The sequence below is a fragment of the Pongo abelii genome, chromosome 12 (genome assembly GCF_028885655.2).
Source record: "Pongo abelii isolate AG06213 chromosome 12, NHGRI_mPonAbe1-v2.0_pri, whole genome shotgun sequence".
Taxonomy (NCBI): domain Eukaryota; kingdom Metazoa; phylum Chordata; class Mammalia; order Primates; family Hominidae; genus Pongo; species Pongo abelii.
The window spans coordinates 89,208,729-89,233,654 of NC_071997.2; the positions used below are offsets into that span (position 1 = coordinate 89,208,729).

At 41.2% G+C, this 24,926-nt stretch overlaps 1 protein-coding gene across 7 annotated transcripts in view; it reads left to right on the forward strand.

Annotated features, from left to right (window-relative positions):
* THADA (THADA armadillo repeat containing) overlaps positions 1-24,926 on the forward strand; it is a 361,316-nt gene that overhangs the window by 234,143 nt on the left and 102,247 nt on the right. For all 7 annotated transcript variants that reach the window (XM_024242323.3, XM_024242322.3, XM_063713447.1 and 4 more), the window contains one exon: positions 15,327-15,442. In XM_024242323.3, the coding sequence (XP_024098091.2) occupies positions 15,327-15,442 (116 nt within the window). The remainder of the gene's footprint in view (positions 1-15,326; positions 15,443-24,926) is intronic.

Sequence of the window (24,926 nt, forward strand, 5' to 3'; positions counted from 1 at the left end):
GGCTAATTTTTGTATTTTTAGTAGAGACGGGGTTTCGCCATGTTGACCAGGCTGGTCTCGAACTCCTGACCTCAAGTGATCTGCCTGCCTCAGCCTCCCAAAGTCCTGGGATTACCGGCATGAGCCACCACACCCAGCCATGAAAAGGTTTTTTTGATGACTCTCAGGGATCCGAGGAGGCTCATAAGGACTGATATCACAGGACCCTTGGTTCAGTTAGATCTCACAGAATCACCATTCTCTGAACGAAGGTGCGCTCTTAGGAAATGGGGCTCAAGATTTGGAGAGGCCTTACTGCATCCTTTCTCTATGACTTTGGATATTACACATAATTGCAGGACTGTGGGAGGCATAGTTATCAATAAGGGCTACAGAGGCTTTTGCTTAAGACACTGCCTGGTTTATTCCACAAACACCAGCTGTCTAGTAGACTTTAATAATTATGCATAAAATGGATGCAACAGATGTTCCTGGACCTCACTGCTGGAGGTTTTGAGTGGCAAATGAACAAACAAACTAGATGGAGGGGGAAGGGCAACCACCCAAATCTCCATTCCTAGGGGCTTAGAGGAATCATTTTTTCCCTTCCTCCATGTGAAATTATAAACAGCCACTTTGTAAACAGTTGTCACTTTTTGACTTTTAAAGATTCACAGTCTTTTCCTTTTGTTTACTTTGATGACCTTTGAAATAAGCTGCAACCGAAAGAGGGGAAAAAATTCCGTCTTTATTTTTCTAAAAGAGGAGTCTGTCTGTTCCCACAGTGCATTGGAAGCCAGCAAACTCCTGAGGCTGGCTCAGGCCCACTCAGGTTTTGGGGCCTTTAGGTACAGTTAAGTCCAGTTGCCTCAAACCCCTTCACTGGGCAGCTCAGAGTAACGTGCATTACCAGATGCTGGGTGCCAAACAGTTTTCTGTAAGCCAGTCTCTCTTTACAAGGCAAATTTTATAGCCTCTCTAAAATCTGGAAAATGCAAATTAATATAACTTTACATTTCCTTTGGCCTCATTTGCAGAAGAGGCAACACTGGAAATACAGTTGTGGCTCTTAAGAAGGCTGCCACCTATCTACTCCATGAAGAGCCTTCTCTGCCCCCAGTGGGTTTCTCCTCTGACCTGCTCTTCAGCCACATTGGGCACAGAACTGAAAAGTCAAAGGAGGAGACCAGAGAGGAAGAGCCTTGGGAATGTCAAAATTTCTTTTCTTTCATTTCTCTCTCGGTGAAAATACCACACAGCTACCCGTCTCAATAATTAGTATGTGAATTTTCATATTGAGTAGGGAGTTAGAGAATATATGACAAAAAAATATATTTTAGCTTTTATTGTTTCTGACTCTAAAAGTAATGTACTTTGTAGTGATAGGACAGTCCTGTATCTTGATTGTGGTAGTCGTTATACAAATTCATACATGGGATAAAATGGCACCGTCCTCCCCCACCAAATGGATGCATGTAGAAAATGGTGACAGCTGAATCAGGTATGCAATCTGGTTAATAGTAATGTACCTATGTCAGTTTTCTGGTTCTGACATGGAACTATAGTTACATAAGATATCACCATTGGAGGAAGCTGAGTGAAAGGTACACGGACTCTGCTGTTTTTGCAATTTGCTATGAGTCTACAATTTCAAAACTTGAAAAAAATTGAAAAGTAGTGCACATTTCTACTGTAAAACTTTCTAAATTACAGAAGTATACAACATTGAATGTAAAAATCCCACTCCCCCAATTGTTAACAACTTGGCATTAATAAAAATGGGATCATAGTATTTTTGCAGCTTCCTTTTTCACTTTACAGTATGACTTGGAGATCTTTCCAGTTGAGTCTATATAAAACTACAACTTCTTTATAATGACTGTACAGTTTGGCTGTACATGACAGGATGTATGTAGGACTATCCCTTACTCTTTTCAACTGGTCCCGTATTGGTCATTTCTAAACTTTCCTATTCCATACAACCAGTGCTGCTGAAGATGATCCTTGAGCATCTATACCTTTGCTCCTATCTGTTTGTCTGTAAAATAAACTCCTAGAAGTGGGCATAGCAAAATTAAAGAAAGTGCATGTCTTCCATTTTGATAGCAAATGCCGGACTTTCAAGTCGTGGCTTTGCCCAACTCCATTGGGTACCATTTGTGTAGAATATGTTATGTATACAACATGATTCTGCTGATTACCCTCCAAAAAGGTTGTGACAATTTATACTTCCACCAGTGATGACTGAGAGTGTCTTATTTTCTTGTCCATCTATCAGTTGGGTCTTACTCTTTTTTTAAAAAAAGTATGTGCCAAATCCATAGGTTAAAAAAACCCTCATTGTTTTATTACACTTCTTTAAACACTAATGAAATTAAAGATTTTCTGATACATTTATTGGCTATTTGGATGTCATCTGTGAATTGTTTATGTTCTTTGCTAAATACTTGCAGTTCCCAAAGTATGTGGCAAGGCATGGGATATTTTCAATTTTAGGGATAAGCACAGTGACACTTGCCATCTGTCAGACATCATGTGAATTACTAGAACAAAGTAATTTATAGTTTTTAACATTAGCTCATACTACATTCCTTTTGATGATGCTGTATCTTTGCAAAGTTGAGCATTTGGTAGTTGCTGTGATAAAAAAGCAAGCGCCCTGAGAAAATCAATGTGGAACAGGAATGAGTGGTAGAGTCCAAAGCTGGGGAAGCCATGAAGTATCCAATAGGCACATACATCCCATTAGTGAGTAATTGTGGTTATTTAAGAATGAAAGGAAAATATTTTTTCTTTCAACTTATGTTTATTTTTTCACACAGCCACTAAGTTATTAAGGCATAAATACTTATTGGATTGTTTGGACCTAACTACTTAATAAATGGAACTCTTAGCTATTTCCTTTGGCCTTAGGGCACCCTGAAAAAGTCAGTGAGGTACTAAAGGTGCTTTGAATTGAGAAAGTTTGACAATTCGTGCCATATTTCATTCAGTTACTTTCATTTTTGTTATTGATTTGCAAATTTTGTTCCTTAGGGGAATTAGCAGATATTTTACCCCTGGTTTCCCTCTACTTTTGAATCTTCATAGTAGTTTTTGCTATATAAAAGTTTTCAGTTTTTATGTTGACATATTTATACATCTTATTTCCGCCATTCATGGCTTTTTGTTTATTCTTTTAAAAAACATTTTTACCTGATGATTATAAAACATGATATAAAACATATTTCATTCCCTTCTAGCATTTTTATAGTTTCTTTTTTACATTTGATTCTTTTCTCCATCTGGAATTTATCTTAGTTTAAGGCTTTAGATAGGAATCCAACTATATCATTTCCCAAAGGACTGGTTGATTGTCTTAATACTGTTTATTGAATGAATCAGTCTTTTCACTACTGTTCAAATGTCACCTTTATCATCTACTTAGTTTCCATGTGCAGAATTTCGAAGGAGTTTATTTCTAGGCCTTCTGTTCTCTATTTCTCTTATAGCACTTAACCGTTTTCTGCCTTAAATTTCAGTATGTACATCTTACTTTCTGCACTGCATCATAAGCTCTTCCTATATTGCTTATTTTTGTGTCCTATACACTAAGCTATTTTATCTTTCCCTTCTTCCTCCCTCACTAAATCTTTTTCGCATTTTTATATTATAGGAATTTTTAGATATACACAAATAATATAATGAATCCCCATGTATCCATCACTCAGCTTCAAACATTGTCAGTCGATGGCTAATTTTGTTTCATTTATGCCACTATGAGTTCCCCTTCTCCTTTATTGCCTTAAAATTAACTGTGTCTGCAATGGGGAAGGGATAGTTTTTTCAGTAAATGGTGCTGGGAAAACTGGATTTCCACATGCAAAAGAATGACATTGGACCCTTATACCTTACGCAAAAGTCAACTCAAAATAGATAAAAGATGTAAACGTAAGACCTAAGATATAAAACTCTAAGAAGAAAACACAAGGGAAACCTTGACGTTGGCCTTGGCAGTGATTTCTTGGCTGTCACACCAGAAGGTCAGGCTACAAAAGCAAATATGGATAAAAGGACGATATCAAACTAAAAAGCTTCTGCAAGCAAAGGAAACAATAAACAAGATGAAAAGGCAGCCTATAATTATCTTACCTCAGTTAAAATGATTTTTAACCAAGAAACAGGCAATAATGAATGCTGGCGAAGATACGGAGAAAGGGGAAACTTTGTACACTGTTGGTGGGAATGTAAATTAGTACAATCACTATGGAGAACAGTTTGGAGGTTCCTCAAAAAGCAAAACCATATGATCCAGCAATCCCACTACTAGGTATATACTCAAAAGGAAGGAAATCGGTATATCAAAGAGATATCTGCACTCTCTTGTTTATTACAGCACTGTTCATAATATCCAAGATTTAGAATCAACCTAAGGCCTAAGTGTCCATCAGCAGATGAATGGTGTATTAGTTTGTTCTCACGCTGCTAATAAAGACATACCCATGACTGGGTAATTTTAAAGGAAAGAGGTTTAACTGACTCACAGTTCAGCATGGCTGAGGAGACCTCAGGAAACTTAACAATCATGGCGGAAAAGGAAGCAAACACATCCTTCTTTACGTGGTGGCAGCAAGGAGAAGTGCCAAGCAAAAGGGGGAAAAACCCCTTGTAAAACCATCAGGTCTCGTCAGAGCTCACTCTCTATCATGAGAACAGCATGAGGATAACCACTCCCATGATTCAATTACCTCCCTCTGGGTCCTTCCCTCAATACATGGGTTTATGGGAACTACAAGATGAGATTTGGGTAGGTACACAGCCAAACCATATCAAATGGTAAAGAAAATGTAGTCCATATACACAATGCAGTACTGTTCAGCCATAAAAAAGAAGGAGATCCTGACATTTGCAAAAATATAAATAGAACTAGAGGTTCCATGTTAAGTGAAATAAGCCAGGCACAGAAAGACAAATTTCACATTTTCACTCATTTGTAGGAGCCAAAAATTAAAACAATTGAACTCATGGAGAGAGAGTAAAATTATAGTTACCAGAGGCTGGGGAGGAAAGGAAAGGGGAATAGTTAATGGGTACAAAAATATAGTTAATTAGATAGAATGAATAATATCTGGTATTTGATAGCACAATAGGGCAACTACAGTCAACAATAATTTATTGTACATTTAAAAATAACTAAAAGAATATAATTGGAATGTTCATAGCACAAAGAAATGATAAATGGTTAGTACACATCGTGTGCCTATATCAAAATATCTTATGTACCGTATAAATATATACACCTACCATATACCCATAAAAAATAAAATGTAGCCAGGCGTGGTGGCTCATGCCTGTAATCCCAGCACTTTAGGAGGCCGAGGCTGGCGGATCACTTGAGGTCAGGAGTTCAAGACCAGCCTGGTCAACATGGCAAAACCCTGTCTCTACTAAAAATACAAAAATTGGCCGGGTGCAGTGGCTCACTCACGCCTGTAATCCCAGCACTTTGGTAGGCTGAGGTGGGCAGATCACGAGGTCAGGAGATTGAGACCAGCCTGGCTAACACGGTGAAACCCCATCTCTACTAAAAATACAAAAAATTAGCCAGGCATGGTGGCAGGCACCTGTAGTCCTAGCTACTCGGGAGACTGAGGCAGGAGAATGGCGTGAACCTGGGAGGCGGAGCTCGCAGTGAGCCGAGAACGCACCACTGCACTCCAGCCTGGGCAACAGAGCAAGACTACATCTCAAAAAAAAAAAAAAAAAAATTAGCCAGGCTTGATGGCCCGTGCCTGTAGTCCCAGCTACTTGGGAGGCTGAGGCAGTAGAATCGCTTGAACCTGGGAGGCAGAGGTTGCAGTGAGCCAGGATTGTGCCACCACACTCCAGCATGGGCAACAGAGCAAGACTCCATCTCAATAAATAAATAAAATAAAATGTGAAAAAAGGCAGCCTACAGATTGGGAAAAAGTATTTGCAAGCCATGTATCAGATAAGAGGTTATTATCTAAGATTTATGAATAACTCATACAACTCATTAGCAGGAAAATATATAACCCAATTTAAAAATGGACAATGAACTTGAATACCCATCTGTTTTATATCTCAAAAAAGATGACATGAAAATGTCCAACAGGTATATAAAATAGTGCTCAACATCACTAATCATTTGATTTGCATTCAAATGAAATCAAAACCATTATGTGATGCCACCTCACTCCTCGTAGGATAGCTGTTATCAAAAAACAAGAGATAAGTGTTGGTAAGGGTGTGCAGAAAAGGGAACCCTTGTACCCTGTTAGTGGGCATGCAGATTGATGCCTCCATAATGGAAAACAGTATGCAGATTCCTAAAGAAATTTCAAATAGAACCATCATAAGACCCAGCAATCCTGCTTCTGGGTATGTATCCAGAGAAAGTGAAATAACCTGGGTATCCATAAATGGATGAATGAATAAAGAAACTGAGAGAGATAGGTTATGTGCAGTAGAATACTATTCAGCCTTTAAAAAGGAGGAGATCTTGCCATTTGCTACAACATGAATGGACCAGGAAAACACTTTGCCGAGAGAAATAAGCCAGACACCGAAAAGTATTGCATGATCTTAATTATATGTGGAATCTTTAAAAAAATAATAAAAGTCAAATATATAGAACTGGAGAATAAACTCATGGTTAGTGGTTACCAGGGTTGGAGTATGAGGTGGGAAATCAGATGTAGGTCAAAGGATACAAAGTAGAAATTACGTAGGATGAACAAGTTGAAAGATCTAACTACAGTATTAGGACTGTAGTTAATAACCCACTCTTGCCCTGGAAGGTGGTGGTAGGGATGCTGGTTACTATGTGAAATAATGAGTATGCTAATTTGTTTCACTGTAATAACCCTCTCTCTCTCTCTCTCTCTCTCTCTCTCTCTCTCTCTCTCTCTCCCTCTCCCTCTCCTCATAACATGTTCTATACCTTAAATATACACAATAAAATTTATTTTAAAAAATTAACTTTGTCTTGACTGAACAAATCATCTGCTTTTTTATTATTATTATTATTATTATTTTTTAGTCTCACTCTGTCACCCAGGTTGGAGTGCAGTGGTGCGATCTCTGCTCACCGCAACCTCCGCCTCCCGGGTTCAAGTGATTCTCCTGCCTCAGTCTCCCAAGTAGCTGAGATTACAGGCACAAGCCACCACACCCGGCTAATTTTTGTATTTTTAATAGAGATGGGGTTTCGCCATGTTGGCCAGGCTGGTCTTGAACTCCTGACATCAGGTGATCCACTTGCCTCGGCCTCCCAAAGTGCTGGGATTACAGGCATGAGCCACTGCACCATGTATTATTTTTCATTGGTAAGTTTTACTACATTAAGAGTTTCTTGTTGATCTTGATACTCTCTCTTTCAGAAAACTCAGTAGTTGAAGATCCAGATATATAAGCAAGATAAATTATCACATATAATACAGCTCTTCCTAAAGAATTTAAACAGATTTATTTTACAAATAATTTTATAACTAGATTTTCAGAAATGTATCTGTGTTCTAAAATTAGGAACTTTTTAGTTAGAGCAGGTATTATGTTAGTGTTAGTTAATTTTAAATTCTTCATATGCAGGCCTTCATTTGTATATTTGGGTTAAGTTGACTATCTGACATCACTGTCCAAACCTTGCCCTTAGCAACAGCTTGGGGGCCCTTGTTGGGGGACCTTGACAAGTCTCCCCTGTGAAGGAACTCATAATTACTTTATAGAATTTAGAACAACAGGTGAGAGATGATCCAAGACAAATGTATACTTTCTCTCTTGTCAATACTATTTCCCCCAACACCTTGGTGTGACCAGGGTTTACAGAGGTGGCTTTTAGCACCCCAGCTGCTGCTGCAAATGCAGCTTCTGTTCTGCCACCCCCTAGCAAGACCGTGGAAGAATTCCGAATCAATGAATCCTCTGTTTTCAGCCCCTCTCCCTGCCAGATAAAGAGGTCTATATTCTAGAAAAGGATAGTATAGATTGATAACCGTGATGATGGGATTAAACAGTTTTTAAAAATCATCAAATTAAAGGAGATGTTGGGGCACTGAAGAGAAAAACAGTGAGTTTTAGGGTGGGAGTGGGGGTAGTTGAGGAAAGCTGGGGAGAGTTTTATGGGGAAGGTGACATTTAAGCTGGGCCTTACTTTATTAATGGAATTTCAGTAGGTGGAGTTGGAGAAGGTGGGGAGACAAATGAGGGAACGTCCTGGCCAGGAAAGCATTTGTAAGTTGTTAGGAATGGGAAATTGTTCTTTGTGGCCACAGAATAGGTTCGTAAAGTGGAAGAAACAGAAATTAAATCTAAAAAGGTAGATTGAGCCTTTAGTGCAAGCACATTCTTTAGGAGGTTGAAAGTCATTGATGGATTTCGAACTTGAGAGTCATGTCCTCAGAGCTTGGCTTTAGGAATATTTCTTTGCTGGCCATGTGTGAAATAAGTGCTGGCAGAGACCAGGCAGTTAAGTTGTTTTTATCATCTGGGTGCAAAGTCTTCTTGCTCCTGAACTAGAATAGTGGGAGTGTTAATAGAAAGGAGGGGATGGATTTGAGGCCCAAAGTGAATTTCCAGTCCCCAGCAGGCTTTGTGTTTTTGTACACTGTAGTCCTTAAAGATATTCACGGCCTGTTTCCTGTGATTCTCTCCCCAAACCAGAATCAGCTAGGAAGTAATTACACTTTGTAATTAGCATCCTTTTCCTGGCAGCAACACACAACACAGTAAGGTGTCATGTTTTGGGGACTTAGCAAGACCGTCCTAAGGATGTATTCTTACCCAATAAACAGGTTGAAGTTTAGGGAAGCAACCACATGAAATGCTTTCTGGCTGGCCCTCTAGCAGATTGGTGGATTAATGTGGACAGCAAGTTCCCACCAAGCACTTTCTTCTGGGGAATGACCAGGTTGAGGAGTTAAGGTATCCCAAGGTTCTGGCTCTAGCCCAGTTGGGCTGTGAATAAAAAACAACATGTTGAGCTCTGTACAGATGATATAAGTAGGTACTTATACCCAATAAGCATGGCACCCTGCATTGTGGAAGTCAGAGGCAAGAGGGGTGCTCTTGAGAGGCCTACTGCCTAGTTGGGGTTCCAGTTAATATGCCTGAAGCAGAAAACAAATCCTAGTCCACATTGGAATGACTGCAAATGACATACTGTATTGTTAGAGACCTTTCTCTCTCTTGCCTTCCTACCCTGCCCTGCACTCACATACAAACACGATCTGCATTTTGAATAATTTTTGCTGTATCTGTTTCCCAGCAGTGATGTGATTGGGCTTGTTTCTGTGAATTAGAAAGTTTAGATTCCTCCCTCAGTCATCTCCCTTTTACCCTTTTACCCCCTTTCAATCTGACCTAGAGCCATAAAATACTTCTGCCTGCCTGCCTGCAGTTCTGTTTGTATGAATTAAGTCGACAGGATAAATATTCACATTCCCAGCTACAGGCTGAAACAATGTTTGCCTGTTCTGCCCAGTGAGTCGAGAAAAAAAGGGGGCCTGACATCACCCTATACTGTACATTCCCGGCATAGATCATTTATTTAAGTCCCTGAAAAAATACAGATGTTTTACCAGTCGAAATAAAATCCTGTGTAAACACTAAGGAAAATGTGGCACTGACTCAGCTTTGGGGGTTGAAGCAATGCAGGGAGAAAACTAGGCAAAATGGCAGATACAGAAATTTTATACTTGGCTGAAGGTGATAGGGTCAAAAATATTCACCTGTAGTCTGCATGCAGCAAGGGAAAAACAGCATTTGCTTTTAAGAAAATACAGTTGCAGAAGTGGACAGGTTTTTTTATCTTCAGAATTTGAGGTTTTTAATGATTACGATACATTTACCCCATTTATATCTGACCTTTGAAATGAGCATCTCTTTTCTTATTGGAGTTGTCTTTTTTCATAGCCTGTCTAACCTTGTCCTGTTATTGCTGGATCCTGCTGGTTTCTGGAGCTCAGCTGCTGTTGATTTTATAAGGGGGAGAATTGCCTGGAAGCCATGCTTGGTGAAGAGGAAAACCCATCTCAGCGTTGCATTCCCAAACAACCATATATCATCTTGATCTTGTCTAACACAAGTTGCTATTTTAGTCCAGCAGCATAAACTAGACATATTTTACTGGTGCAGTGCAAGTTTTTTCAGGGAACTGCCTCATGACTCTTTTTAGGCCCATGGCATTTGTTCAAAGAGCATTTCAAAGCTGCCAAAATGGACCCCATGCTTTGCACAGATGCCTGGGGCTCCCCTGAGTCTCTCTGTGTTTAGAGTGGAGGGGTGAGGGACAGAGGGTAACTGCTTCCAGGTTCTCCAGACTTCTCAGTTCCCCTCAAACTTTCATTAAGGCTTGCATCTCAGGGGCAAGAAATCAGCCTACTCACTGACACCCTCCTGCAGTGCATTCCCTGTTCCTCCTAGCTGCTTCCATGACCACCCCCTCCTCGGGGCAGGGCTGACAGTCCCATCTCTTGGCAGCTCCATGCCTATGATAGTCATGGATGATGCTGTTGGCTTGTACTTGTTTGTTTCATAATGTGCTTTCAGTCTTTTTCTGATTGGGTCATAACTATCTTAGGGCAACAAAGCTTTCTCCTGTTTCTTGTGCTGATGACCTCTATGTCCACCTCTAACCCTTCTCCAAGGGACCTATTACAGCTAGGGGTAAGCATCTGTCCTCTGTTTTTCCCAGTGTGATTATTAATAGAGCTCCCTTTTGTCCCTGAAGAATTCTTTTTTGCGACATAAATTACCCTAAGTAAAGCAGTCATCACACGAATGTTCCCAGCCAAACTCATTAATTCCCCTCCCTCATTCCCAAGCCTGCTGTAGATTCTCTTATGATCTGCATCTTGAAAGATGCCCCTTGTTCACCAGCTGCCCAAGTTAAGAGGCTCTTTCCTATGGCTTAACTCCATGTCTAAAGCAGTTGCCAAGCCCTGCCTCTGCAGCCCGCAGAAGCTCTCTCAAATGTATCCTTTCCTCTCCTTCCATTTCTGTTTTAGTTTAGATTGGAGTGGGGTGGAAATGTCACAAAATCAGAATCCTACCCGTGCCAGGCAGGTAAGTGAACCAAAGGGAGACGAGTATAAACACAGGGGCTCCCTGCCCATTCTTTGTTTTCAAACTTTTACTAGAGATTTGGGTTCAGTAAGTATTTTATTTTTTTCTTGATTCTCCAAAAGTTTAAAACAAACAAACAAGAAAGCCTAAGAGCTTTGATAAATGGCATTGACCCTCCATCTTAGTGACTAGAGTAACAGGCAATAGTAATAGTGGTGACAGTGGTGGTCTAGAGAGTGCAGTTCTCATCTCCGGGGCAAGCTCCTGCTGCTCAGCTCCGGCCAGGTGACTGTTTGCCCTACAGGAAGGTGGGCCGCTATAGCCAGATCTAATTTTTCAAAATGGAAATCAGGATGACTTTAATGTGAAATCTCCCAATTCATAAAGGTTGATTTAAAAGTACTATGTGGGCTAAATAAAACATCTGCAGCCACTTTTGGCCCACAGGCTATTGGTTTTGAGCCGCTGGTTTCAACCCTCACCTCCTCTTGTCTAGACTACTGCAGTAGTCCTGGGCATTCCCTTCTGCTATGACCTCCACACTGCCCCTGGCTTTTTTCTTCAAATTACAGATCTCATCACCCAACAGCACTCTCTGAAGAAACCTTTGCCGTCCGCAGAATAAAGTACACATTCCATGACGTTGCCTTTAAGGTCTTTATCTGACTAGACCCAACTCCTTTCTCCAGCTGTGTCTCCTACCACCCTGTGCACACACTAGCTGTGCTCTGCGCACACAGGACCACTTGCCGTCCCCTGAATAGTACCAATATTTTTAAAAATTAAGAGACTATTTTTAGAACCATTAGATTTACGGAAAAATTGAACTGGTAATACAGAAAGTTCCCAAATATTTTTCTCCTCCCCACCTCCTTCCCCCAATTTTCTCCTACTATGAATATCTCGTGTTTGTGTGGTGCATTTGTTACAATTAATGAAGCAGTATTTACACATTATTATTAACTAAAGTCCATAGTTTAAGATTCACTCTTTTTGTTGGCATTACCAATATTTTAATACCCTTAAAATGTGTTTTAATTGTTTTCACTGCTTGCATACCCTTCCCTTGATTCTGGCAAGATTGTTTTTAAGGCCACGTATGCATATCACTCTTTCTGCAGAGTCTTCTCTGACTGTTTATTTTTGGAATGGGGCTGGAAGAGAGGGAGCAGACAGAACATGGAAAAGAATCAACATTGTTATCACTTCCCTAGTGTGTGCCTAGTAGTATATATATTCTTTTAAATCTCTCTACAGTCCTACAAGTTAGATATTATTATAGGCCATTTACCATGGAGAAACAGAGGTTAAGTTCCCCAAAGCCACAAAACTGATAATTGGTTTACACCTATCTCTGCCCGGCTCCAAAATCCATGCTCTTCCACTTTCCCATGAGGCTGGATTCTTAGCACTAATCTAGCCTTCCTGCCTCCACCATCAGATGAGGCATCCACGGGGGTGAGGAGTACAGCGTGATATAGCTCTCCGTTCCACTCCAGACACAGAAGTCGGCACTACGATAGCTCACCAAACCCAAGGGAATGTGTCCTAAAGGAGTGAATATAGGAAGAAGCACCAAATACCGACATCGTTTTTATTTGGCAAATGCTTGTTGAATTCCTACAGTACATCAGACTTATTGGAGGGGGAGGTCAAGCATAAAAACAAAAGTGATGACGATGCTGCCATGCAGGTTGTAAATCGTGACCAGGCAGAGTCAGGAAAGCTATTGATTTTTCATGTCTCCGTGACTAGAATGTAAGCTACAGGAAAGCAAGGAACTATCTGGTCTCTGCTGCAGCCCCTCGGACAGTGCCTGGTAATAAGAGTTGTTTAATAAATATTTGTTGACAATGTTTGGATTCAGTTACCAATTTAGGACACATAAAATGACACTGAACTTCTGAGTTCTCATGTGTGTTCAGTTAATCGTCCTCCTTGGTTCTGGCAGCTTTGGTTTCTCTGTGCTTGGTTCAGTACAGGCCTGGGCCTGACTGCTTTCTTAGCCTCAGAATTCTTTGGGACCAGAACTTTAGGAAAGTGAGGAAGAAAGAGTTGCCTTGCCGCTTGCCATCCTTTAAGAGCTGATGGACAAACTGCCCTTCTTGAGAGCTGCCAGAGCTCCTGAGTCTGACCTTGATCAAATCCTAGTTTCGAAGGGCCTGGCCTTATACCTGGACCTCATGCCAAAGGATGGTCTCATTTTTCTTGAACCCAACACACTAAGTGTCTATGAGGTTAGTTGTGTATTCAAATATTTTTATTTTCTTAAAGAAAAATATCTCAGAAACACTAACCTGTTTCATACAATTGCTTATAAAACTTTCTTTCCTTTCTCCTTCCCTTGTCTTCTCTTCTCCCTCTCCTTCCCTGCCCCATTTTTTTCCTTGACTTCTCTGACCCTGGCCCTTCGACATGCTTATTTCCGCCACAGTTCTTTTCAGCGTACCTGTCTCTCCATTTATCTCGTGTAAATAGATCGCTCTCCATTCCTGGTGAATAACCAGAGTCACAATTGTCTGATTTGTACCCAGTGTGACAGAATTGTAGGCTGATTTTCATAAACCAGAGCTACCAAGCGTTTCAAAAACAGTCTTGTTTTTGCCAAGTAAGGTGAGCAAATATAGGACTAAGTTTAAACATCCATCAGGAGTTATTTTTGAAGTGATTGCTTCTAAATGAGAAGCATTTAAAAATCTCACAGGTTTCCTTACAAGTAAATTCCGAAGTCATGTATTTTGCTGGTGTCTGCTGATTAATTGCGATCCTATGACACCATGAAAAGCCCTGGTGGTTGGTTTTGTGCAGCTGTAGAGAAAAGTAAAGCAAAGCCCAGTGACTTTGCCAGCTCTTTCAGGACAGTGGGGATTCAGGCTGAGGGAGGTATTTTTTCCCTCTGGCAGTCACCACATAAGAACAGAAGCTCCAGCCAGACCCATTGCTCCAGACTCCACAACGGGTGGTTTGGGTCCCTGCGGGGGTGTGGTGAAGGCATGACATTTGATCTGTTGCTTCTGCAATAACAGATCCATTATTAGAGAAAGCATTTTCAGTCTCCACATTGGGACTTGTGTTCACTCTCCTGTACAGTTACTTCTGTTGAGAAGAAATTTATTTTGATTCTCTAAACAGAAAGTGCTTGGCATGTATTTGTTGTTGGTGATTGCAGACGTCTGACCCAGTAAAACCTGCCAGCTTACCGATTTAGGGTCTGATGACTCTGGATTGATTTTATCTGGCCTTTTCTGTTTCTCATTACCCCCTTCCATATCTAACTCTCAGTTATTTCACTATTGTCAGCCCCTTGTTGATAGGAGAGAAAGAGAGGAAAACGTTGAATCTGGTTACACAGAAAGAATTATTCACAGCTCTAGAGAAGGATATAATAGGGAAAGAAAACAGATGTTATTAAAATAGACTTTCAGAGTTCTTAGTGTGTTTATCTATGCTTACTTTGCCGCACCCACCTCTTCCTCTTGATTTAGATAAGGAGGCTGGAGACTGAAGGATTTCTCTTGACATGCATTTTTCTCCTTGGCACTAGCCAAGGTCAAAAGATCTCATTTATGCCCTTGTCCTTATTCTTTGTCTGCTATAGATTTGTACTCCTCACAGAGGCCTTGCGGATGTCATTGCTGAATGCAGTACATACATACGTGCATACGTGCATATACGCGAGTATCCTTGTATAAGTGGGGCATGGCTGCATTGCTGCATTCACTCCTGACATCGACGGGAAGATCTGCTAAAAAAAAAAAAAAAAACCCTAAATAGTTACAAACATCACTGCCCAGTATTTGCTAAGGCAAGAATTAGTTTGACCTACTTCTTTAGCCAAGACTGTTCTAATGAATTCAGACATGTAAACCAGTTTAGACTCTCAAACAATGTATTTTTCTTTAAATTTAAGACTTTGACTTTAAAAGGCACATTTTATTTTCATGTGCAACAGCTAACATAAAGATGTTTGCATTTCTTTGCTGAAATCAGTGTATAGGTTGTTTGTAATAAACTCTTGTGGCAGATGATTGTTGGGCCACAGTCATCAGTTTTGGGGATTGTGTGAGAAACCCATAACAAGGTATGGATTAAGGACTTGGGTTTCTCGCCACTGCTACATCCTCCAAAACCAACATGCCTTTCTGCAAAGGGACCAGAGCTACATTCTGCAGGTGTCTGTTTTCTTTGAGGGGAGCATTTTAAGGAAACTTAAAAGGGAGGAACTGAGCATTTAGGAAAAATATATTTTCACAGCAGGATTTTTTTTTTCTTTTTTGGTTTAGGTTTTTCATTTGTTGCAAGCCTACTCAGACTCCAAACATGGAACGAATTCAGACTTCCAGCACGAGCTGACTGACATCACTGTTTGTACCAAAGCCAAACTCTGGCTGGCCAAGAGGTATGTTAAAATCCCACATGAGCAAGGAGTTATCAGGGGTTAGGAATACATTTGAGAATTGCTGTTTGTAGTTGTGGGGAGTTTTAAAAGTCATTGGCATGAGTTTTCTAAACTTATTGGAGTATTTATCCTTTTAGAACTTTGGGTTGTGGTAAAGAAAGAAAAATATTTTCTTGACAATTTTTCTAAAACTGCTAAGTGACTGAGGGGCATGTAATATGGCTTTTTATCTGCCCACCAATCAGCTTGTTTTTGTTGAAACCTGCTGCGTGCCCAGTCCTGTGTTAGATATTATAACAATGAAAGGTAGTAATTGACTAAATCATGTGGTACAGACTCTTAGGTGCCGTGGCAACTCAGAGATTAAAGATTGCTATAGGCTTGAGCAGGCACTGAGGGACAGATAGGGTGTGAATAGCAAGAGGGGATGGAAGTTGCCTTTCTTAGGTGGGTAGTAAGGTAGCTTGAATAAGCAAGGCAAAAAAGAATAGAAACATATTTTTCATCCTTGCCATTGTTAGTTTATCCTGGAACTTAGAACATTTACTGTGTGAAAGATGAAGGAGTAAAAGGAATTTCTCATGTAATATACAGGGAGTCCTCTCTGTAACGCCATGTTCAAAATCTGTGTTGCAGGAGTCTGGTGGTGGTAGGATAGTGTTAACTGCAAAGGCCCCCGTAGGTCCTCTGTAAGTTCCACCAGAGTAGCTCCAGAAGAGGCGCATGTGTTAGTGTTACCACCTTTCCTGCCATAGTACACGCATTTAATTAAAAGTCAGTTTATTGGCTGGGTGCGGTGGTTCATGTCTGTAATCCCAGCACTTTGGGAGGCTAAGGCAGGAGGATTGCTTGAGCCCAGGAGTTCAAGAACAGCCTGGACAACATAACAAGACCCCATCTCTACAAAACAATGACAACAACAAAAATTAGCCAGGTATGGTGGTGCATGCCTGTAGTCCCAACTACTTGGGAGGCTAAGGCAGGAGGATGGTTTGGGCCCAGGAGTTTAAGGCTCTGGTGAGCTATGATTGCACCACTGCACTCCAGACTGGATGACAGAGCAAGACCTTGCTTCAAAAATAAATAAATTTCTGATGCTTAGAGTTTGAGAAACAAACAAGTTTAAAAAAAAAAAAAAAGTATATTGGCTGTCTAAGGTAGAAGACTCTCTTTTTTATTTTTCAAAAAGTATGCTTTTGGTCACTTTTGTTGGGCTCTTACCTTCTATGGCAAGTCAAGTAATGGGCTGTGTGAGGCTCTCAAATCAGTTTAATTCAACAGAGCATTGTTGAGCACAGGCTACCTGCTAGCCTTTTTGTTAGGAGATGTAGGGATACCGAAATATAAAAGAGCTAGTCCTGGCTCCAGGGACTTCCAGGAAGTGAGAAAGATGTGTATAAATAATTTTCATCTGGTATATTAAGTATTATAACAAATGTCTAGTAGGTACAGCAGTACCCCAGAAGAGGGGGTGAGAGAGGGCTGACATCAAACTGGCCATCAAGAGTGAGCCAGAATTTTGCCAAGTAGCCAAGACAGGTAGGGGAATTCCAGGCTTAGGTAATAGCATAGGCAGAGACACAGCAATATGAAACGGCACTGTAGGTTTGCAGACCCATAAGGAAGTTAGCCCTCTGGAACCTAAAGTGTAAGGCACAAGTGGCAGAGAATGGGGCTCAAGAAATATGCCCAGGCCACACAGTGAAAGCTCTTGTAAGAAACCTTTTGGTGAAGGAGCCAGTGGTGAATTTCCCAGTGTGTGGATGTGTGTATCTCAATTATTGTCTCAACATTAATAGCTTTGGACAGGGATATTGATGGAGAAATTATCTTGTGTCTGAAATGCCAGTAAAATTATTGGGAGCCTCTCATTTTTAGTCTGTTAGTCTATTCTCCCTTTTTTTAGACAGGGTCATGCTCTGTCACCCAGGTTGGAGTGCAGTGGCGCTACCATGGCTCACTGTAGCCTTGACCTCCTGGGGCTCAAGTGATCCTTCCGCCTCAGTCCCCTGAGCAGCTGGGACTACAGGCACACGCCACTATGCCCGGCTAATTTTTGTGCAGTTTTTTGGTGGAGAAGGAGTTTTAACAGGTTTCCCAGGCTGGTCTTGAACTCCTGGGCTCAGGTGATCCACCTGCCTCGGGCTCCCAAAGTGTTGGGATTACAGGCGTGTGAGCCACTGCACCCAACCTGTTTTCTCCATTTTATTTAGAGAGTAGGAGTTGCTTACCCATAAAGTGTTTACCCAAGCCTAGTACCATTTGCCTTCTGTGTGGCTCTTAGCGTCCCAAAGATACATATCACATCAGTACCCTCAGCTGTTTGCCAGGTAATAGGCCACTTCTTCCTACCTGTTATTTCTGGGGATCAAGAAGTCAGGGCTGTCCAGAAATTATCCTCTGAAACCTGCTTCTAGCCAGGACTGTCCCAAGTATCCTAACACTCTAGTTCTTGAAGTGCTGTAAGGAAGGAGTTTCTGCCCCCTTAGCTTGCTACTCCTTCATGCTTCTCATAGAAAGTCATTATCCACTGGCTTCCTGAGTCCATTACCTCTTGTTGGATGGGATGGAAGAGATGGAGCGGCAGGCCAGCCATTGAGTGGACCTTCATGTTGTGCAGTGCCTGAAGATGGCTGACAAAGCTGCCATCAGCTTCCTCTGCAGCTAAGAGGAAGAGAAGTCCTCCTGGTCTTTTAAAACCTGTCCTGTGGTCCCTATTGCTGTTTTCTAATTGGGCTTTCCATTCTCCTTCCCTCTGCTCCCCACCCCACTTATGATTTTTCTCCATGATTTTCCAGCTCTAGAAGACAAAGGAATGAATCACTGCAATTTACTGGGTTTCCACCTTCCTTGCCCAGAATCTAGGAAAGCCACTTTTCTGTTTCCAGTACAGTCAACTCTCTATTATCCAAGTGTGAACTTTCCACTTTGTGGGTGGTCTGTGAATGGTTCCTAACACCAGGCTTCCTTTTGCTCCCCAGCACACTTTTACAAGTGTTAATCAGGATGTGTTCAGAGCCTGAAATAGAGTTTGGAAGGAAAACATACTGCCAGACAGCACAATGCATTCCAAAGCTTTGTATCAGTTTTTCTATATTATCCACATCATTGACAGGATAACTTTGAGGTTCCTAAATAGCAAATTATAGAACTGGGTATAAGTGATGAAGCCTCGGTGTCACGTGCCTGCCCTGTCCCTGAGGTCCTCTTGTTCCGGGAGTTGTCTGTCTGTACTAGTTAACTCCATGCTCAGACGAACCCCCTCTCGTCCTAGCGGTCCCTTCTCAGAACAGACCCCTGTCTTTACTTTCTCACCTGCCTTTCCCATGAAGATATTACAGTGCAGAGTATTCCAAATTCAACTACTGAAGAGGCTTTTTTATGTCCCTGGTAATTTACACATGAAAGAAGAATAAATGTTCCTTTGAGTCTACTAAGGATTTTCTGTATCTTTTGAATATAAGCTATGAAAAATTAATGTTTTTGCAAAGAAAAAAATGTTGCCTTAAATTTTAACACCGATACCCTTTTCCTTCCATAATTTATTTGATCATTAGCCTGAGTTTGTTCAGTGCCATAAGTACAACAATGCTAGTGGATATGTATTTGTCCTTTTGTTCTCAAAGTTTTTAAAAAATTGATTGGCGCTATTGGATAACCAATTCAGTCTTTAAATTTTGACTCTGAAATTGCGGGAACATAAAATGAAGACTTTTGTCCTATATTTGTGTTTTGACTTTGCAAGATTAATAGGGATTTATATGAGGTGATTAAGCAATAGCCATGGAGTTGCTGGGGAATTTTTGGTGATGAATGGTCAGCTGGCAACATGGCTTCAGGAAAGGACTGGGCTTCTGCTCTTACAGGCTGCTTTTCATTCCAAGATGTCAAAGCCTTAATGGAAATCAGCTCATTAATCCTTCAAGTCCTTTCCTTCCCCTTTTCCTCCACCCCTCCCTTCTTGATCCAGTTTACTGTCTCTCTCATAGGTCTAAAGCAGTTTACTAACTACTGAAAGAAAACTAAACTGACCTAGACCAGAAACGAAATGAGAGTAGCCGTCTCGTAGGGGTCTGCTGCTGGCCTGGAAAGGATGGCAGTGGGCATCATGAGAGACGAATCACCCAGTCTGACACTCATGCTAATTACAAAAACTTTTTTTTTTTAAGTTTTTTTTGTTTTCTTTTCTTTTCTTTTCTTTTCTTTTTAGAGATGAGGTCTGGCTGTGTTGCCTATGCTGGACTTGAACTCCTGGGCTCAAGCAGTCCTCCCACCAGAGTCTTCCAAGTAAGCTGGGATTACGGACATGAGCCCCATGCCCTGCCACCCTTGCTACTTGCAGATTCCAGCTCGGCTGTCCCAGCTAGATCGCTTATTTACTTTGGCTGAGAGTTGTAATTAGTATTATATTAGGCTTAAACTTTTCAGAAGTGAATTTGGCTATCTAGTTTCTCCTTCTTTGGTTATAAAAGGAAAAAAATAAGTGTGTATGTGTATGTTTATATATTGCATGTGTGTTTCTTTCAGTAAACTTAGTGAACTAAATGGACTAGTCAGGGCTGGGTGCAGTGGCTCATGCCTGTAACCCTAGCACTTTGGGAGGCCAAGGTGGGTGGATCACATAAGGCCAGGAGTTTGAGACCAGCCTGGCCAACATGGTGAAACCCAGTCTCTACTAAAAATACAAAAAATTAGCTGAGTGGTGGCACACGCCTGTAGTCCCAACTATTTGGGAGGCTGAGGCATGAGAATCACTTGAACCTGGGAGGCGGAGGTTTCAGTGAGCTGAGATCACGCCACTGTATTCCAACCTGCGCAACAGAGAAAGACTCTGTCTCAAGAAAATGAATGAATGAATGCATGCATGCAGTGGATGTGATAACCAGAAATAAATATGTGCCCTACTAAAATTTTTTCACTGTTTTTCCGTTCATTGTTGTGTGCTATATGCTTATCATAGAAAATTAGTCAAGTACAAAATTTGGAAGAGAGTAAAAGTCTATTCTTACCACAATTCATAAATCACTATTATTGGTTAAGAGTTGTATGTAATTCCTTCATCTTTTTTCCTATGCTTTTTTTTAACTTTGTCAAGGCTATACTGTATATGTAAGTTATAGCTTCCTTCCTTTTTTCACTCGACAGTATCATGAGAGCATTTGTTATTATTTCAAACTCTTTATGATACAGCTACTGTGGAAAACAGTATGATATTTCCTCAAAAAATTGAAAATAGAATTACTGTGTTAATCCAACAATTCCACTTTTGAATACATACCCAACAGACTTGAGAGTGGAGTCTCAAAGAAGTTTCCATAGCAGCATTATGCACAATAGCTAAAACATGGAAACAGCTCAGGTGTCCATTGATGAATGATGAATGGATAAACAAAATGTGGTGTATACATACACCAGAATATTACTTAGCCTGAAAAAGGAAGGAAATTCCAACATATGCCACAACATAGATGAATCTTGGAGAAATTATGCTAAGCGAAATAAGCCAATCACAAAAAGACAAATACTATATGATTATACTAATACAAAGTACATAGAGTACTCAAGACCTAGAGATAGAAAGTAGAATAGTGGTTGCCAGGGGCTACGGAGAGGAGGGGATGGAGCATTGTTTAATGGATATAGTGTTTTAATTTTACAGAATGAAAAGGGTTCTGGAGGCTGGGTACAGTGGCTTAGAGCTGTAATCGCAGCACTTTGGGAGGCCGAGGTGGGCAGATCACTTGAGGCCAGGAGTTCAAGACCAGCCTGGCCAACATGGTGAAACCCATCTCTACTAAAAATACAAAAAATTAGCCAGGTGTGGTTGCGCACACCTGTAGTCCCAGCTACTTGGCAGGCTGAAGCAGGAGAATCGCTTGAACCTGGGAGATGGAAGTTGCAATGAGCTGAGATCATGCCACTGCGTTCCAGCCTGGGCAACAGAGGGAGACTCTGTCTCAAAAAAAAAAAAAAAAAAAGTTCTGGTGATTTGTTACACAACAATATGGATGTGCTTAACACTAGCAAACTGTATACTCAAAAATGGGTAAGACGGTAAAGTTTATATTATGTATATTTCATCACAATTTAAAACATTTTAATGGAAAATATTTAAAAGAAAATATACCCCATCACTCATCTGAAGTTATCATTGTCTTGACATTTTATGATAATTATTTCTTTGCTTTTCTTCCTAGTTTTACCACCTGTGCATCTCTAAAAATAAAATACTTTTGCCTATTTTTGAATTAAGAAAAAAAAACTTTGAAAACATCATTTTTGAAGGTAGCATATTTTTGTCACCTGAATAATTACTCATTAAATTTACCTAACCATTACTGGCATTCAGTTTGTTTCCCATTTTTTTAGTGTCATAGATGATGTTTCAGAAAAATCTTTGTACATGAGTGTGTGTGTGTGTGTGTGTGTGTGTGTGTATGAGTGTGTGTGATTGTGGGTTATTGCCTTAGGTTTGATTTCCAGAAGTGGAATAAATTGGTCAAGGAGAAATGGAAAAAGTCTTGGTATACACTGCCAGATTGTTTTCTAAAAAAGTCCATCTGCCTACCAACAGTGCGTGAGAGACCTCCACCAAAATTTTAACTAAGATATAAAAAATTCAGTTGAGGAAACTTTTACGTTTTGAATGCTTACTCTATGCCAAGCTTCGTATGAGGAGATTTGTAAATATTATTTCATTAACTCTTCTCAAAACTGCCTTAATATAAAAAATCTTTTCTACAGTGAAAACAACTGGGGAGACACACCACATGTCTGACAGCCATTTTAGTTAACATTTCAGCTTGGCATGAGTTAACAGATAAGTCAAACGGGTACAGATTGTTCTTCAGTTTTTACTTTCTATATTACCACACAGAAATGGCCCTGAGTTAGCATTTTGTTTTATCTTCTTTAGAAGGAGTCTTCCCCTGGACCCTCCCTGGGGTGCTGCTCAGGCCCAGGCCTGCTGTGCACTGTCAGCCAGAGGGCTCAAACTGACAGTACATTCGGGTCAGACTGGCCGTAGTTGTGTTTTGTTTGACTTGTGGAGGATTTACATTTCTTTTTTTAAATTATTTGCTGACATTTTAAACTGAGGAAATTTCATAGTAAATCACGATCTACAACTTCTTTTGAAAAACTGGAAGATCTGGCACCACCAGGCTCAAATTCCCACTTGGCCACAATGGGCCAGAGCTAAATCCCAGCCATCCTCCCTTGATGAGTATACTCTGTGCTTCTGCACGGCCCCTGCCCAGCCGCATCTCTCATTAGGTTACCTGAGCTCCCTTGGAAACAGGAGTTTGTATCCCTTGCTATTGGCACTTATTAAGTAGCAGATTGGCTGATACTGGTTCTTAATGTTCATGGCTGCGTTTTTAGAATCATCTGGAGAGGTTTTAAAACCTATGATGCCAGGCCCCACCCTCAGAGTTTCTGATTCAGATATTTTAAGTTATCTCACTAGCCCTCAGAAGTACCATTTAAACCTGATACTGTGGTGTGGTTAATGGTTGATTGTTGTGGAGGCTTATGGCACTTTAAAAAAAAATTGGAGACGGGTGCGGTGGCTTATACTTGTTACCCCAGCACTTTGGGAGGCCGAGGCGGGTGGATCACCTGAGGTCAGGAGTTCGAGACTAGCCTGGCCAACATGGCGAAACCCCATCTCTACTAAAAATACAAAAATTAGCCAGGCATGGTGGCATGCACCTATAGTCCCAGCTACTCGGGAGGCTGAGGCGGGAGAATCACTTGAACCCAGGAGGCGGAGGTTGCAGTGAGCCGAGATTGCACCACTGCACTCCAGCCTGAGCAACAGAGTGAGACTCTGCCTCAAAAACAAACAAAAAAAAATCGTTTTTTTGAGAGACATGGTTTCATTCTGTCACCCAGCCTGGAATGCAGTGGCATGGTCATAGCTCACTGCAGCCTTGAACTCCTGGGCTCAAGTGACCCTCTCACCTCAGCTCCCAAGTAACTGAGACTATAGGTGTGTGCCACTGGACCTGGCTAACTTTTTTTTTTCTTTTTTTTTTTTTGAGATGAAGTCTCGTTCTGTCACCCAGGCTGGAGTGCAGTGGCATGATCTCGGCTCACTGCAAGCTCCACCTCTGGGGTTCACGCCATTCTCCTGCCTCAGCCTCCTGAGTAGCTGGGACTACAGGCGCCCACCACCACGCCCAGCTAATTTTTTGTATTTTTAGTAAGATGGGGTTTCACCGTGTTAGCCAGGATGGTCTCGATCTCCTGACCTCGTGATCCACCTGCCTCGGCCTCCCAAAGTGCTGAGATTACAGCTGTGAGCCACCACGCCTGGCCCTTTTTTTTTTTTTTTTTTTTTTTTTTTTTTTTAAGGTAGAGACAGGGGCTTGCTCTGTTGCCCAGGCTGGTTTATAACCCCTGGCCTTAAGTGATCCTCCTGCCTTGGCCTCCCAAAGTGCTGGCATTACAGACATGAGCCACCCACACTCAGCCCAGTTTTATTAAGTTGAAGCTTAAATAGAATAGCTATCCCTGTATTACTTCATTCAACAAATACCTATTGAGCCCTGCTGTATGCCAGGCCATATCAAATACTACAACTGTATATTAAAACCACTACTTCAGTGTAAAGAGAGCAACAGAACAGAGTCTTATCAAATAGAATCATTGACCTAGAATTTTAGAACTGGAAGGAATCTCATGAAGTTTATTGTATTAAGAGTCTACTCTCACCCCTGTGCATGTGGAGTACTACAGCCCACAGAGGTTGGAGGATTTATCCGTTTTCACAGAATTCACCAGAATTAACATCCTACCTGACAACTACTAACATTTGTTGAGGGCTTAGCTCCCAGCACCTTATTGGGCTCTTTGTACTTGACCACACTGCCTCCATCTATCCAGTGTTTTTATGTGAGGATTTTGAATGGCAGTAATTTAAGCCTTCTCTAGAACAGTGATTCTCAGAAAGAAAATGTGCACGTGAATCACCTGGGAATCTTATTAAAATGAAGACTCTCATTCACTAGGTCTGGGTGGAGCCTGAGATCCTCCATTTTGACCAGCTCCCAGGGGACAGAGTACGTACCTTGAAGAGCCAGGGTCAGAGTGCCAGGCTCTGTGATCTTCCAGCTCCCGCGTTTGAAATACTCCCATCCCCATTCCCTCATTCTCAAGGGCTTGTGGCTGAGCTTGGAGCTACAGGAGAGGGCTGAGGCTACTGAAGGGATCAGCCCAAGATTCTCTCCCTACCCACCTGGGATGACCTGTGTTGAGGGGCTTCATGGCCCCAGGGCTCTCTATGGGAAGTCCATACTCCGTTGTCTGGGCAGCCATCCCAGTGGCCTCAGTGCCCTGTGTGGGACCAGTGCTTTGTTGGCATGCAGTGTGTTTATCATTTTGGAAAATAACAGTCTGATATTCTGGTGAGAAAAACAGGCTCTCAGAAATACAAGACCAGGTTCCAAGGTTACAAGGAAAGCAACCTTGGGAATAAATT